At 43.3% G+C, this 16,003-nt stretch overlaps 1 protein-coding gene across 1 annotated transcript in view; it reads right to left on the reverse strand.

The window, feature by feature from the left end:
* Positions 1-10,467, reverse strand: part of LOC144821471 (vimentin-like) — a 93,886-nt gene extending 83,419 nt beyond the window's left edge. Inside the window, exon 1 of the mRNA XM_078678550.1 lies at positions 9,935-10,467. Within this exon, the coding sequence (XP_078534676.1) occupies positions 9,935-10,430 (496 nt within the window). The 5' untranslated portion in view covers positions 10,431-10,467. The remainder of the gene's footprint in view (positions 1-9,934) is intronic.
* Between the last annotated feature and the right edge of the window lie 5,536 nt (positions 10,468-16,003).

The raw sequence follows: 16,003 nt of genomic DNA on the forward strand, positions 1-16,003 counted from the left end.
CTTCTATTCTTTCTTTCTTTTTCTTTCCTTCTTCTCTTTTTTTAAGGGTTTTTTCCTTTTTTTCTTGTCACCTCTGCTTTAAATTTGGTTTGGAATACTAATTTTGGTATATTGCATGATGTAAGCGATGATAGCTTGTAACTTTGGCACGATTATCCAGTTTGTTTATTATTCCAAACTTGTAATTTGAGGTCATTTCTTTTTGTGTCTATTGTGAAAAATGTAATAAAGTATTTGAAATAAAAAAAAACAATCAAGTACTATTACTAGACAGTTATAGAAGCAAATATGGTAGTGTTTGAATCAAGAAAGTCAATGATTTAAATCAAAATAGCCACTTTGGAAACTCAATAGAAAGAAGCAGACTTGGAGCTAGCAAAATGGTCATGGTGTTAATAAAACAAGTTCATGACTGCACAATATATGCTGTTGTAAAACAAAAAAGCTAGATTGACAGTTTCAAAAATGTTAAATATGATACAGCTTGAGAATCCTGAGTTATGATTGAGGTTTTAGGCAAGAGCTGTTAAATAAAAATTAAAGCTTTGCTGATGCAGCTGGGGAACCCAGAAATTAAGAGGTTTTACATTTTTTTTTAAAGTCCATGGAGATTGTGCCCTTTGAATCACAAAGCAAATATTGATGGTGTGGAGACAGTATTGGTCAGTTTGTCTACTTAAAGGCAACAAGGGAGTATCCTCTGACAGGAGTCAATCAAGAAGGAGACACGCAGTAAAAAGTAAAAGTATTCTGTTTTATGGCTTGCCGCTTGAGACCATGGGGAGGAACAGTGTTCTTGAGAGTTGATGAGAACACTGGCTGACATGGGAGTTCAGGCCTCAGACAGTTTTCATGGTAGACAGAGGGTCCTTGGTTACAATTTACACAGAAAGATGCACCCAGAGAATGCGTTTCCAAGTTAAGAGGTGTGTATAAATGATATGCATGGCAAATAGCACAGTAACCCTTACATTTTAATGCTCGCCCATAGGCGATTCATTATTTTAAAGCCACTGAGAGTATTCAGTATCATTGGATCTAATGCACCCTCCTCCCTGCTGTTAAACCTTAAAGATAAAGGGGAAATGCATTGAAACCACTGGATAGCAGCTCCCACTAGTGTGACAAATTTACTAATCCAATACTACCCCTACTCACAGATAGATAATTGGTTGACTTTTGCTTTGGTAATAATAAAATTTAGGGCTCTTGATGGTTGGTCTTCCTAATATTGAAAGGGAAGTCGCTGCCTTTTATATATGCTTTGCGCTATACTTAAGACAAAAAAAGATTGAAACCCTAACAGAATGAAGGTGAATGGGGAAAGCAATACGACTGAAAGGAAATAGCAAGGATGAGCATTAAGAACCATTGGAGGCCCCCACTGTCGGACTGAGGATGCGGACCTCTGCGGCATGCTGTGGTCCTGCCCTGCCCTTGCCACTTGCTGGAGCGGAGTTCACTCCACGATGCGAGAGGTCACTGAACTTGCTCACATAACTACTAGGGAGGCCCGAGCCCTAGGCATATTCAAAAGATACTCCCACACAGGTGCATCCATCCCGTGGTACATCATCATCCGTACACACCCCATGACATTCTTCCTACCCCTTCTTCCCCAATGATTACACGGAAAAGTTGCATAGCGATCCCATCACCCCTCCACCTTGACTACACCGTAAAATGGAAATCATATCCATTCCTATTGCTGCCGAGTCATTGAGGCTAATCGCCACACCTATGCCTCCCCCCACACCTTACCTGCCCCCCCATCTTCCACTTATTACTGTTTTATCTTGAGGTTATATGTTTGCATACATGTCATTGCGGGATCTGAGAAAATTATATCACTGTACAAGATGTATATCCTATGTTTTGCGCAGTATATCGGCGAGTTGCCTTATATTCTACGCTACTGTTTAATTTCAGAATACCCTGCCCAGGGATTCTCTTCTCGCACCTTCATGGTTAAATGTTGAAAAACTGCAATAAAATATTGTTTTTAACGAACTATTGGAGGCAAATAAGATAGAGAAAAATATGCACATAGAAGGGAAACTGAAAAACGTGTGCAAAAAATGAGTGACGAATAGAAAAGGGGAAGCAAGCAGACCAACTCTGACAGACAATATGCCACTCTAGATACAACGACCATGTATGTGATAAATGTCAAAGACAACTCACCTTTTTAGTCTAATCTGACAGTGTTTAGTCTGTGAATTACACAGATTACCAAGAATGGCAACCCCATGAGCCCCAACATGTTGATCACATGACTAAGTACCCACTGGGTGTACAAGAAAGGGCCTAGCTGAGCTCTGGAGAATTAGTAGATGACCTTCACGGGGAACAAAAAGGTTATTAGTTTCCAATGAGGAAACTAGTTTCCAAACTCGGCTGCAAGGATACAGTGCATCTAAAGCTCACAAATGGACACATCAGTTAGACTAGGTTAGCATGAGCAAGGAATCATGGCTGCAGCAGGTTATCGACACACTCAAACGGGGCAATGCGGGTAAATTGAATCCAGTAAATTGAACATAAGGAAATGTTAGACATGTTTCATTTCATGAATATTAAATGACTGAAAATGCTGCATCCAGGCAATAGAATAATCTTTTCACTCAAAATATTTTCTATGCATAGATGGACGGTGGATGGTGAACTCTCCAACCGTAGGGAAGTAATTTCCTGCCCCTAATTAAATCAAGCAAGCCCGATCTAGCCCAGTGCCACCCTATAAATAAATAGTTGGAGAATACTGGAATCGATTGTGAATAATACAGCAATGTCAAGCGAGCCCACATCTTCCCATGGTGTGATGGTGTTGTTCAGTGAGTGGAGTTCTTTCCTTTTTCAATGAACCTTTTACAGAAATGGGACTAAATGACATAATTGTTTGCCAAAGATGTAAACCTATCTAATAAAGTATTTGCTTACATAGCACTCCTAATGAAACAATGGCCAGGAGCAGCCAAAGAAGACAACACCATGTCTCCTGTTTGCATGTATGAAGGAGAAGCCCTGCCCTCTCTCCTCTACTTACTGGAGTCTGAAGCAAACCTATAAGGCGGTCACCGCCCAGGCTTCCACCACAACTGTTAGGCATATGGGAGCTAAGGCATAGCCCGTGCTGGCAGTTCCAATTAACACCATGCTTCAAAATGCTGATCCCTGCACTCTTCGCAGCACGGAACAAGGACTTGTTTTTAACCTGCTTAAAGGCACCCCTGGCTTTTAACATGTTAGATTCTAGAGATGTGATTTCTTTGTTTTTTTAATGAATCAGGATATTGCTTACATTATACTGGTACTTAAACATTTTCCTGTATGGCTTTGATACATGTTAATTGCGTCTGGGGTCTTGTTTCTATGGTCTTCAGCAATATATTTTGAATGTTCCGTACAAAATACTTAAAAATGTCAAACAGTCTCCTTACTTCATTTTTATCCACTCTTATTGTTTATGTTCCAATGCGATACATATTTGTCATTCTCTTTGAACAAAAAGTGTGTAAGGAATTGGGATAGATACTAGACTGCCCGCTCCATCGTGGCTGTCTGCTGACTACGATGCTGTACAACCATGCAGATAGTCTGCAGATCTGCCTTTATCTTTCCACGATGTCAGGCCAACAGCGACTGAAGTTTCAGTAGGGTCTTTATCTTCGAAAGCATTCCACTGACTGGAGTGAATCTTTGACTCCACTTACGTCAACTGTCGACTGCTTTACCTCGACTGAGTCGCACGTGGCATGAACTACCAGTTTGCTGGACCTCAACAAACTCTCAGGGAGAGCACTCTTGTTACTTTGGGTTGCAGATCATCTAATTCGTCGCCAGTTGTAATGACCTCACCAGCCCGCTAACATGCAAATGACCACACCACACACGGAGCTCTGTAGTTCACGTCTTTATTCTTCATAGTGCAACTGTTAACTAACTGTACACATTGCGTCATGAACTTTATTAACCACACCCAAATAATTACGTCATTCTCCTACAAAGTACATCAGGGGCCAGAAGGGTCCGGCTATACATATTTACAACACATTACACTGTGGAGTATTCAACAAGATCTTGAACAGTAGCAGTTGTTGTGGAGTACTCCAAAGTGTAAATAGTACAAATCTATGCATTCTGAAGGCTGCCTCCCAAAAAAGAGACACAGAATTCCACACGTAACCCAGAAGCTGAGGATGAAAGAATTTTACCATAACGATGGATTTTCTACATTTAAAAGTGCACTTTACCAACATATATTTACACTGATTCTGTTTTTGTGCGCCAAGATTTACATTTTATATTCACACTGGGCCTATTTTTCACACCTAATTTAAACTTAGATGCTCCAAATGTTTCTATATTTTCCAAGCCAGGACTTTAATTTTACAAATGAACGTTATCAGGTGCAACTGAAGTACTCTGAGATGTAGTACTATGTATGTTGTAGCATTCATGTTTTTATTCCTCCTGTGACTTCAATAAAGGATATTTAAACAAAAAAAAAATCAGGTGCAACTGAAGTAACGAATAAATGCAGCTTCCAAACTATAAAGAAGTGTTAAATGTAAGCTCAAGACTGGGAACATGGTGTCCTGTCAATATGCCACAATTTGGCAACCCAAGATGTTTCACCGTCATTAATATCTACAGCATTATCACATGTCGACTGTGAAAATCAATCATTTGCTTTTTGTATGTAATCTTCTTATGATTTGAAGAACATCTAGTATGTCTCTGTTGGGACTTTAGCATGGCACATACATGTTGCTTGACCCAAAGGTTTAGCCACTAACATGCAATCAACAGGACGAGAGTTGTGATTGAATAAATGGATTTTTAACCAGGTGTTACTAAAGAGTGGTGTAATGCTCCCTGATTGGCCATCCCACTTGTTATGACGTACTATTAGGCCTTTCTTTTTCTACTCTTATCTGACATTTCACAGATCATTCCATCCATGGTGAGAGCAGTCATACTAACAAAGGTTCATGGAAATCGATGATGCTTCTCATGCCATAGGCCTCCCTGTTCACCATAGTGACCATCAATGAATTTTTTTTCCATAGGCTCAAATGTTGGCCTGCAGATGGAAAGGCCTGGAGAATAAGATGGCTGCCGTGGTGATTAAGTAAATGTTGATGGTTTATTACAGTGAAACGGAGGACTCCTTTAAGAACCTTAACACTGCATTGTTTAAGTCTAAAGACAACTGCAAGGATTAAAGTTAACTGAGTGACCCAATGACAGTGCTGCTGAAGGAGCAGATCATTCTGGGTGTGGCAGAGGAAGCAGTTGGGAGAAACTGTACAACTTGTCCTACTTCTCCTGCCATCTACAGCTGGCAGACTACCTCTGGCACAACAAACTCAAAGGGCACCTTCTTGCACTGTTGTCTAGTCCACCTGCACAAGAAGAATACCAGCAGCAAGTTTCAGGTGTGCGTACAGGAACATCCAGTCGTAGCAGTGATACCCTCGGCTGCCAGGGGTTCTGCCAGAGAAAGTGTGGCAGAGCAGGACTCATAGCACTGTATACTCTCTATTCACTGTACTCAATATGCAGTGCTATACTGACCAGAGAATGGATGGACTACAGAGGAGGTAAACTCTTATCTATATCCATGAGCTAGCAAATGTACTTGATTATTGAATCAATACTGGTCCTTGTATAGGACTATTGACTATATATAGAATGGGACTTTTTCATGAAATACGCAGTCAAAATATAAGCTTAAGTTAAGGCATGACGGCAGAAGATTCATGTATGTAGACACAATTCGAATTGGTGACCACTTGATAGTTGCAAACTTTGTACACCAATAGTATCATTTGTAATGTTAATGAAGGTGACGTGAGCTAAAGAGGGCTCTGTCCATCATCTCCTTGTGTTTGCTTTGTTCCCCCAAAGTATAATGGCGGCACATACATGTAGTTTATAAACCTTAGATCATTAACACTGGATAGGCCTACAGTGAAGGAGGTTTTGGTAATGGAAAATAAGTCATTCTCTTCAGAAACAAAGTCGGTCTAATAAAAACAAGGATTGTCAGACCCCAATGCAGGCCTGCCAAGTATCACGCATCAGGTGTGACGCTCACGCATTTCATTGTGGTGTTGCGCATCACCGCACTGAAATGCATTGTCAAGCATTTAATGCCACTCTAAAACTCTGGATACCAGGGTGCCAGCGTGTTCTGCTGGGGCTGTGCATGCTGCTCCACAAAGACGTGCTGCCAGCGGCTGGGTTCAGTAAGTTAATAGTTAACAATGCCTGCTCTCAGCTCTGGAGTGGCTGAGAGTGCTGCTACAATGTTAAAAATCTTCCCGGCAGCCTATCCTGCCTGGCTGCATATTTCCTGAGGCCCGCGGCGCTGCGCGGCTTTCATACAAGCACCACGTGACCAGGGAGTGGGGCCTGCTCTCAGCAGTGGTTGCTACTGGCTGTGGGGGGCCTGGGATTAATAATCTGGATGTGACCATAGCGGAGGAACTTCGGGGTAAAGTCAGATTCAGAAGCGGCGCCACAAAGACTCAATCTGAGAATCGAGTCCTCTGTGCCGTGTGCTGTTGACTGCGCAATAAAAATCCCGGCGTTAGGCCAGATCGAGTGACTGATTAATTTCTCACTCAGCCGCCACGCATTAGAGGCATCAACATCGTGGTGATGATCGCGGGCGCAAAGTGCGGCCGGGTGGGGGACGAGTCAGTGAGTAACATCTCCAGGATCACTTAATGTGATTTTAGCTCACTTGTTTGGTATTCCGCACTTTAGCTGAATGTTTAATCTGTTTGGGAGCGGCTTATTTGTTGCACCTTCGCTATTTGGAGTAATCCGACAGCTTTGGGTGCTTTGTGTACAGTTGGATGTCAATTTGTGCACATACTAACTTATTGTTTTAATATTATATACTGTTTGAGCTTTCTCATATCCCTTTGTGGGGGATTGCTTGTAGTTTTGTCATTCAATGCTGGCTTATACCGTATGAGCTAGTGTTATTAGCTAACAATATGTGTAGAACTGCTCACAATAATTGATGTCTGTATCTATGTGTAACTATGAAATATCACTATGCCTTCTCTAAGATTGCTTACAGATAATCAATTACAACTAAGTTGTTTGATCTGCTTCATGCTGAAAATGGGTCCCCAGCCATAATTAAATCTGGGTATTGGAAGTGCTGTTGGAATTGTATTTGTTCTTTTATTCCTCTAGATTTTTATCCCATATCAACGGGCTCCTTGCTCACTTTGCTCATACCTGTGTGATTCACTCTGCACTTATTACATGCTTGCTACCAGCCAGTCATCGTACTGACACAGATTCCCTTGAGCGCTCACCTTTGCGTATCGTAATTTGCTTGTCTTTCCTCTTGGTGGACCATAAGGTGTTCTCTGCGTATACGTTTATAGTAGTATCATTTGTCGGCATTAAAGAAGTATCTTCATGATTACGTTTTAACAAATGAATATCTACCTGGCTACATGACCATCATATTTGGTATAATTCTTCACCCATTGCTCCTCCCGGGCCGATGAAGACACCCTAGGTAAGTTATGAATGTGGTTAAAATGGAAAGGGATAGGCCAGTACGGTCAACCTCTCCCAGTGAATCGTGTTTTAAGACTCTGCAAAGGCCCTGAAAAATAACCTGGGGTTAAAATGAGTTGGTAGTGGGGCTGAATTCTACGTGTGTCCAGGAGTTTTCATGCATCAAGAAAAAAGGTCAAGGTAACCTTGGTGAATAATGGAGTGCTGGAGCGAGATCAGAGTTTTGCCTTGTGACAGTTTCTGCTATAGAACATGAACCATGTATATTCGCAAAACTATTTTAGAGGATTAGCTGTGAGTTACTGCTTTTAATTGGTTAGTGCTGTTCCATTTCAGGTGCTTTGCTGCAGTTTTAAGATCTTCCTAGACTTTCTCGTTCATAGCTGCCAAGGTTTGAGATTGCCAAGTGTGACATTTTCATAATTTCAGTGTAATTATGAGTGACATTCCAACGACTGTGAGTGACACTTTTTCGGAAGCAAAATCAAGCAAGGAAGACTAGGAAAACATATAAATATCAGCAATTACACCCATTTGGGCAAAAAGATGTTAAAACTGCTGGAAAGCACCAGAAACTGAAGCATCTAGTGCCCTTATAAGCTGATCGTACTATTAACCAAAACGAGGACTCAGATCTGCACCACTCTGTGACAGTGCGCGCTGTGCCACTACAAACAAAAGGACGTTTCTGTAATTTTCAGCAAAGTCAGTTATTTTAGCAGGGGCAGATTATCTGTTGCGAAAACCGGTGCAGTGTGCCTGCCACTTGCTCACCTGGAATACAGAGAATAACATGACTGGTATAGTGGGGGGTGGGGGGAGATAAGGAGGTGGATGAGGACTATTTTCAAGATTGGGTCTCCTCATTTGAAAACGCACATCGACATTGTTCGTTGGGGTATTTACTGAATAGAATGTATCCGAGGTCCAGACTTTCCAGTACCAAAATTTTGAGCAGGTGTTCTGCTTTAATTCTGCTCTGACAAACCGAAAATAAAAAGCTTTAACTAAGCACTTTCATGACTGCTGAACCTCTAAAAAACTCAATCAAATGAGCACGGGATTATAATTGTATATAAGAGCATCAATAGTTTTACTTGTTCAGAGGTTAAGAGATCATGTTTAAACTTGCACGTTACTTAAAAGAAAGGCAGGCGACGAGCGGAGACGGCGCAGCGGCGACAGGCACCTTCCCCCTGGGCTGGTACACACACTCACAGCTGCAGGCAGCAGTCCGGCCCCGCCGTTGGCGAGGTAGGGTCGGTTGACCCCTAGTACGCGAGAATCAGGATTATACCACTTCGCATAGCGGACCGAAAGTGGCAAGCAGCAGCAATCTCTGCTACAGGGTGGCAGCAGGCACAGCAGCCGCCACTGCTTGTAGGGCTGGCTGGGTGACCCTTTGAGAGATCGAGGCAAGCCTGCGGTGGTGCGAGCGGCGGTGGCGTGCTCATCTGCTCAGCTACCTAACCCCTGACCTTTTCATTATCTTAGATCCTGCCTCTTTCTGCCAGCCACGACTGTGCGACCGACCCATCTAACCGGCGTCTAGTCAAAGCCGGTGTTTGCGCGCATGAGCGAGGAGGCAAAAAGAACGAAGTTTAATTCAAACTGCCAGTGCCACTCGTGTTGCCACCTATGCAAAGAAAGTTAAGGATACACTGTTGTGGTCACGTGAATGCCGTGCCCCGCAGTAGGTGCTAATAATGAATGCTCATTGCTGCAGGCAGCGCAGCAATGAGCCATTCACAAACCGACATTTCACACTTAGACTATTACATACACAATGCCAGAACAGCACGTGGTCTACGCTGCGTGCTCAGCTCATTCGGAGTTGGCCGGGATTACGATTTCGGTCCCGTTTATCTCTTCCTCTGTAAGGGTGGTGATGTCAAGGATGCGCCACAAATGCGTGACCTTGCATTTTTGTGCGGTGATGCGGACCGCCGTACAAAAATGCGTTAGTGTCACACCCAAGGCGTGATACTTGGCAGGGCTGCTCGTTGCTCAAATGAGTGCAATTTTTTATAGTTATATGTTTGCCTCGTCTTCATTGCTTAATTTTGCTCACAAGAAAGTGTCACTCATAGTTGTTAAAATGTCACTCATAAATACTCTAACATTATGAAAATGTCACACATAGCAATCTGAAACCTTGGCAGCTTTATGCCAATGGTCTTAATTATTAACTTTTCAATGAAAAATCTATTTATATGGTGATGCTGTTCTGGCCAGTTAGGTGAGCGAAATATAGTACATTCTTTGTGGAGATTGTAATACGTACCTTGGTGACTCTTTTACCAGTATTCAAATATAAAGTATGTTCCAGTTGATAATGCAACGGGTGGATATGTAACTAGCCCTGTGATTGGTCGCTCACCTTTCAACGTCAGCTCCTCTTCACATTTCGCCCTCCAGATGTCTATCTCTTCCGCCAGGTTCCCTCGCTCGATGTCGGCCGCCCCCTTCTCCTGCGTCAGCCTCTCGATCAGCTCCTTCAGCTCCCTGAATTCCCGCTCGTACTCGTCGGCCACGCCGGCGCCCTTGGCCTTGAAGCGGCTGCCCAGGGCCTCCAGCTCGGCGCGCAGGGCGCGGTTCTTCTGCTCCAGGGAGCGTACCTTCTCGATGTAGCCGGCGAAGCGGGTGTTCAGCACCTGCAGCTCCTCCTTCTCGTTGGGGCGGTGGAGGTGGACGTCCGGTCCCACCACCGGCCGCAGGCCCTGGTGCCCCGTTCGACCCCGGCAGGGGCTCGACGCCCTCTGGGCCTCGGAGGAAGCTGAGAGGAAGCCGACGCGAGAGGGAGAGGGGCTCTGGACCCTCATCCTGCTCGAGCCGCTGACCGTCAGGGTCTGCTGAGAGAACGACGTGCTCCTCATGGCGCCAAGACAAGCCTTCGAGACCCAGAACTGGCAGAACACCCCTTCCTACCGGTATTTATAGGAGGCGGAGGAATGTGGCAATTACCATGTAACTGTGGTCCGAGCATGGAAGGGTTTAAATTAAGAACATGGCCGCTCCAAGTTTGACAAGGCCTATATCACGAGCTCTCCCAACCCTCCATTGTAATGAAGGTCAGAGCGCTCGAGCGCGTGCCTGGAGTTCTGCACCTCCATGCCACATATCTGCAGAGGGATGTGTTGGGCAGATCACGGGCCCCTGTTCAGGAGGAGCCACCAGGACCCTGCTTCACACTTCAAGGAGGACTAGTGCATGGAAATATCACAAATAACAAAAAAAGGCCTCAACAAAAAGTCGTACAGTCGCAGTGTCATAGTTTGAGAAGAGCCTGGTGACCTTCCGGTAAAGCGTGTTTTTGCCCCTTGACAAAAGTCTTTAAACCAGTGAGATTTAAAAAAAAAAGGGTTTTAAGTTTGGGAAAATGTATTATTTTTTATTTGCAGACGAATTTGTAATTTCATCTGAGTGGCCTATGGACGCAATAATATGCTACTTCACATACACTTATTAGAAAGTATTTGTCAATTAGGCCTCCACATGGATGTTAAAGCCCTGTTCCGAGTCAGTGTCACAGATTCTGAAAGTGTTACGAGGCTATACAAACGGCACAAAGGTGCTATAGAAATGCTGGTAACATACCATGCTATATACAGGGCCCCTGGAATTATTTATTTATTTATTTATTTGATTTGATTTATATAGCGCGTAATCACCCCGGGGTCTCTAAGCGCTTTACCAGGCATATGCCAAACAAATTCTACAGCCGATTATCAAATTACAGCACACCCCATGCTTGCTGGAAAAGCCCTGTTTTTAATTTTTTTTTCCGAAAAGGCAGCAAGTTGGGTTCCTCGCGCAGTTCGGTTGGTAAACTATTCCAGACAGCTGGAAAGATGTTGGAAAAAGCGCGACCACCGAGGGTGGATAATCTAAAACGCGGTTGGGTTAGAAGGGTAGCATCTGAGGAACGCAGCCGTCTACCGGGTTTGTATGGGGCCAGACGAGTTTTAATATAACTTGGCGCCTTTCCATACAGGACTTTGTGCGTAATGCAAAGCCCTTTGAACAAAACCCTCTGTTTGACGGGCAACCAGTGGAGTTCACGCAATAGAGGAGACGCCTGCGTTCTCCTTGGTTTCTTGAAAATCAATCTTGCAGCGTCGTTCATAACAACTTGCAGACGATTCAGATGTTTTTGAGGGAGCCCAGCATATAGTGAGTTGCCATAGTCCATCCTGGCTAGGATCATGGCGGATACAGCGCTTCTCAGGGTGGCAAAGGACAGGAGTGAGGAAATTTTCCTTAGTTGTCGAAGGAGGCCTACACACGTGCCCACCACTCCTGAGACTTGCTTTTGCATCGTCAAACTCCCATCCAAGGAGATACCCAGGCTTTTCACTACTACTGCAGGTTCCGGAGGCGCTCCTAGTTCTAATGGCCAGAACTGATCATTCCAGGGGTTGCCCATGATAGTGATTGGCAACACCTCGGTCTTGTCTGGATTGATTTTCAAAGAGTTCAGAGACATCCAATTAGCTGTGTATCTTAGGATATTCTGCATTCTTGCGTGTGCACCCGAACAATCTTCCATTTGGATGATAATTTGGGTGTCGTCGGCGTAGTTGTAAATTTGGCAATCCATCTGGTTGAGAGCCGAAATCAGGGGTTGTAAATAAACATTAAATAAAAGAGGGGAAAGGGCAGAGCCCTGTGGTACACCACAGGTAATCGGCACTGTGGTTGAAGATAAGTCTGCCAATTGAACTCTCTGCGTTCTCCCTTGGAGGAAAGAGGAGAGCCAGATGCCTAAGTCCCTCAACCGCAGCAACAGTTGACTATGACAAACGGTGTCAAAAGCCGCGGAGAGGTCTAGTAGCAATTAAGTAATTATGCAATTGGAGGCCTCGGCGAAATTATCGATTTGCCACACAATTCATCATCTGCATACAAGCTGCAGATTTTAACCCCAAAAATGTTGTTTCTAGCCCAGACGGTTCAAAAGTTACTAAAAGTGCAGCGACGCTTGTCGCCGCATGTTGTAAGAGCCTTTGCAAACTTGGGATGGTCAACTTTCTGTTGCTTATTGGTAAATTTAGGTGTTAAACTGGAACCAATGAAGTGCAACCAATTCCAAGACAGTGTTAACAAGTGTAAAAATGACAAAAAAATTATATTATTACAAAATGTGCAGCAATTTGGCTCTCTCCTGCCTGATAATTCCAGTCGCCCTGGCTATGAAACTGAGTTAATGTCAACATGCAGTGAAAGGTCATCAGCAACTGGAGACAGGCGCAAGCCCTGAAACACATTGGTCAGGTGCTGGAGATGAGCTTAGAAAGTGGGCTAAGCAGCCTCACCTGCTACTCTATAGAGTCCTCACCAGCAGCAGGGCAATGAAATGCGCAGTGTCAGCACCCACTAGTAGTGAACATAGAGAATTGTAGCATAGTGGCTCAAACATAGGGATTGTAACCAGTGGATAAAAAATTTGCTAGCATTTGTGCGAAGAATGTTCAATTCTATTAAGGACACGTAAGCGAGGATTTGCGCATCTCTTTCTTTTACTGTACATTTTCAGCAGCCAATGAAAAACGTTTACACACAAAATAAACTACATTTACAATGATCCTTATGCACTTCAACCTCCAATCACAGTCTGTTCTTCGGTATAAGAGCACTCCTTAACATATCACCTGCCTCTTTCTTTGCCACAAGGCGATTCTCAACATATATAACGATAACTCCTCAGAGTCTACAGCCCTTCAGTGGTCCTCCTTGATGCCAGTAACAGTTGAAACTTGAACCAGAACTTGAATTGCCAAAATTGATAATTAATCCAAAAACAAGATCATGCTCCTTTTTGTTCCGTACCTGAAACAAAAAGGAACCGGTAATATCCATGGAAACACACCCATTATCTACGGGCTGGTAACACTTAACAGTCATAATAATGAAATAATGGGCGGGATAATCCTCGCCTCCGCGTCCTTATTAGAATTGAAAATTCTTGGTGCAAATGCTAGCAAATGTTTTATTCTATTACAGGAACGGAGGCCCGGATTATTGCTAGTTTAACGCTTATCAAAATCCACAGAAGTAATATCGCCCACAGTTTTATATAAAACTGCTTAACCTCTTCCATGCTCATGACGAGCTCAGCTCGTCATGCAGTACACTGCTCGTGTGCTCATGACGAGCTGAGCTCGTCATGAACAATGGGGAAAAAATGAGAGCCAGCACTGAGGGGGAAATCCTGTAGCATTGATAGTGTTAAAAGTTGATTCAGAAGACCAATCAGCTGGTTTCATGATATCCTGAATATCGGAACCCAACATATATGACTTAGACGTTGTTGCGCCTCAAACAGAATGAGCACCAAACACCAGGGCCGGACTGGCTACCAGGTGTTTTCGTTTGCTGCCAAGCTGGGGGCTGATTTCGTTGATGGAGACCTGCGTGTGCCTAAAACCATTAGTTTTGCTTTGTTTATTTAGATGCACACGCAGGTCCCCAGCAACTAAATCAGCCCCCACCGCAGTGAATCAGTCTCCAGCTTGGCGGCACACCAAAACGCCTGGTAGCCAGTCCGGCCGTGCCGAACACTTGCGTATCACTACCAGATTCTGCCATGACATATCTCAGCCATCTAGCAATTGTGGCTGATGTGACTAGTTTAAAAGGCTTTTTGCAAAGCCATCAATACTCTTGAATAACCTTCCGGTCATGCTGAACAGGTGCATTCTTCATACGCCTTTAGACATTGAACAACACATAATTTCGCATTAGAATGAAACGCATTATATTCAATACAACATTAAAAAGTCTTAGTTCTTGCAGAAATAGTAAACAAAACTCCTTCCGGAGTAAATACTCTACCTGCCAAGTCAAGAACTCTCACATTATACTTTACAGCCAGTATTGCGATTGTAGCAGTTCATTTCTTCTGCATGAGAAAGAAGACTGTTCAATAAGTACTTTTTATTGAAAACGCCCGTCTCTCTATTTTCTCTGCATCTCTGGTGAAACGAAGCATGCACGAATGACTGAGTAAAATATCTATCTATTGTCTCCATGACTCTGAAGATCAGTTTTATCTTGGGAAACAAAGTTGTCATGTTTATGCGGTTGTCAGAAACTAATACCTTCTTGTAAATTCAAGAACGTTTCTAGTGACCTCTGAGCTAGCTGGCACTCACAATTAAGTCTAATATATTCAATAGAGACCTAGTAATCATAAGTCCTACGTCACATCTAAAGATTATATTATTCCAATGCGCAGAGCCTATTGGGAATATAGGAAGTACACTACATGGCGCCCAATGTTTAGTAAGGCACTAATTTAAAGCTAGATACTAGAGTAACTCAGTCGTGCTTTTCACAGAGACCCCTTTTCCCCGTAAAATACACCAATAGACGTCTGGAGTGGTTTAAAGGATAAAAATATCCGCCATAACTGAGTAGGACGAAAAATCCTATGTATTAGTTTTTGGTTTGATTCAACGTTGAAGGATACAGTGTTCCAAAATATTGTGTACCCTTATCTTTGTCTCCTTGAAACTTGCTCTGCAAAACTTTCAACAAAATGGCCGACGAGGATAATCCCGGGGGCTGCAGCGTCTGCAAACCGACCGGGTTTAGACATTACAGGTTTCCAACAAAATGACCTGGATGCTATAATCATCCCGGAAAAACTAAGGAAGAAAATAGCTATAAAGCTTATAGAAAATGGCCTACCACCAGAGGTGGTAGGGTTATATTTATCATAGAGGCACATGAATATCGGCAGACAGAGGTATTCTATTCATGGATTATCTTCCCTGAAGCAAATCCAACAACATGTGTTCCACTTCTACAAGATAGAGGAACCTCCAGCGGAATACGTTCCTTTCGAGGACATTGAAATTCCACTAACTTACCAAGAGCATTAGCTCTGGTTTAAAGGCGCCCTACAACATCAAAATCACATTACGAGGCTCGGTCCACTAGGTAGACCATGAGCAACATGGCCGGTACTAGCCAGCAATACACCACATCCTGACATTGAAAGAATGTCAGATGTAGAACTGTTAGCTCAGTTAAAACAATTATTTAAAATACATAGATAATTGGTACAGTATGTCATGCAGACTCTAACAGTCCAAACTGCTATAAGAATTCCACAGCAAACCCTTCATCAAGGGAACACAAACAAAATTACACCACAGACTATGCAATCAGTCATTGGTAAATTACCCACAAAAAGGGAACAAATTCCATTCTGGTTAGCTCAAAAAATTACTCAGATCGAGGCAGTATTTCCCGATAGTACACCTCATGAGAAACACAGGATTCTAACAATCTGTTTACCAATGGGGATCGCACCACACCTGGAGTACTGTGACACTTGTGGTACAGTCTTTGCTGCAATCTACACAAAAACTCGTGGTGTACCGTCTATGGCGGTGATACCAGACGTCCTGAAACAGATTCAAAATGAATACGGGGCAGAGCC

This window comes from Lissotriton helveticus, chromosome 2_2 (assembly GCF_964261635.1).
Source record: "Lissotriton helveticus chromosome 2_2, aLisHel1.1, whole genome shotgun sequence".
In the NCBI taxonomy this organism is placed as follows: Eukaryota; Metazoa; Chordata; class Amphibia; order Caudata; family Salamandridae; genus Lissotriton; species Lissotriton helveticus.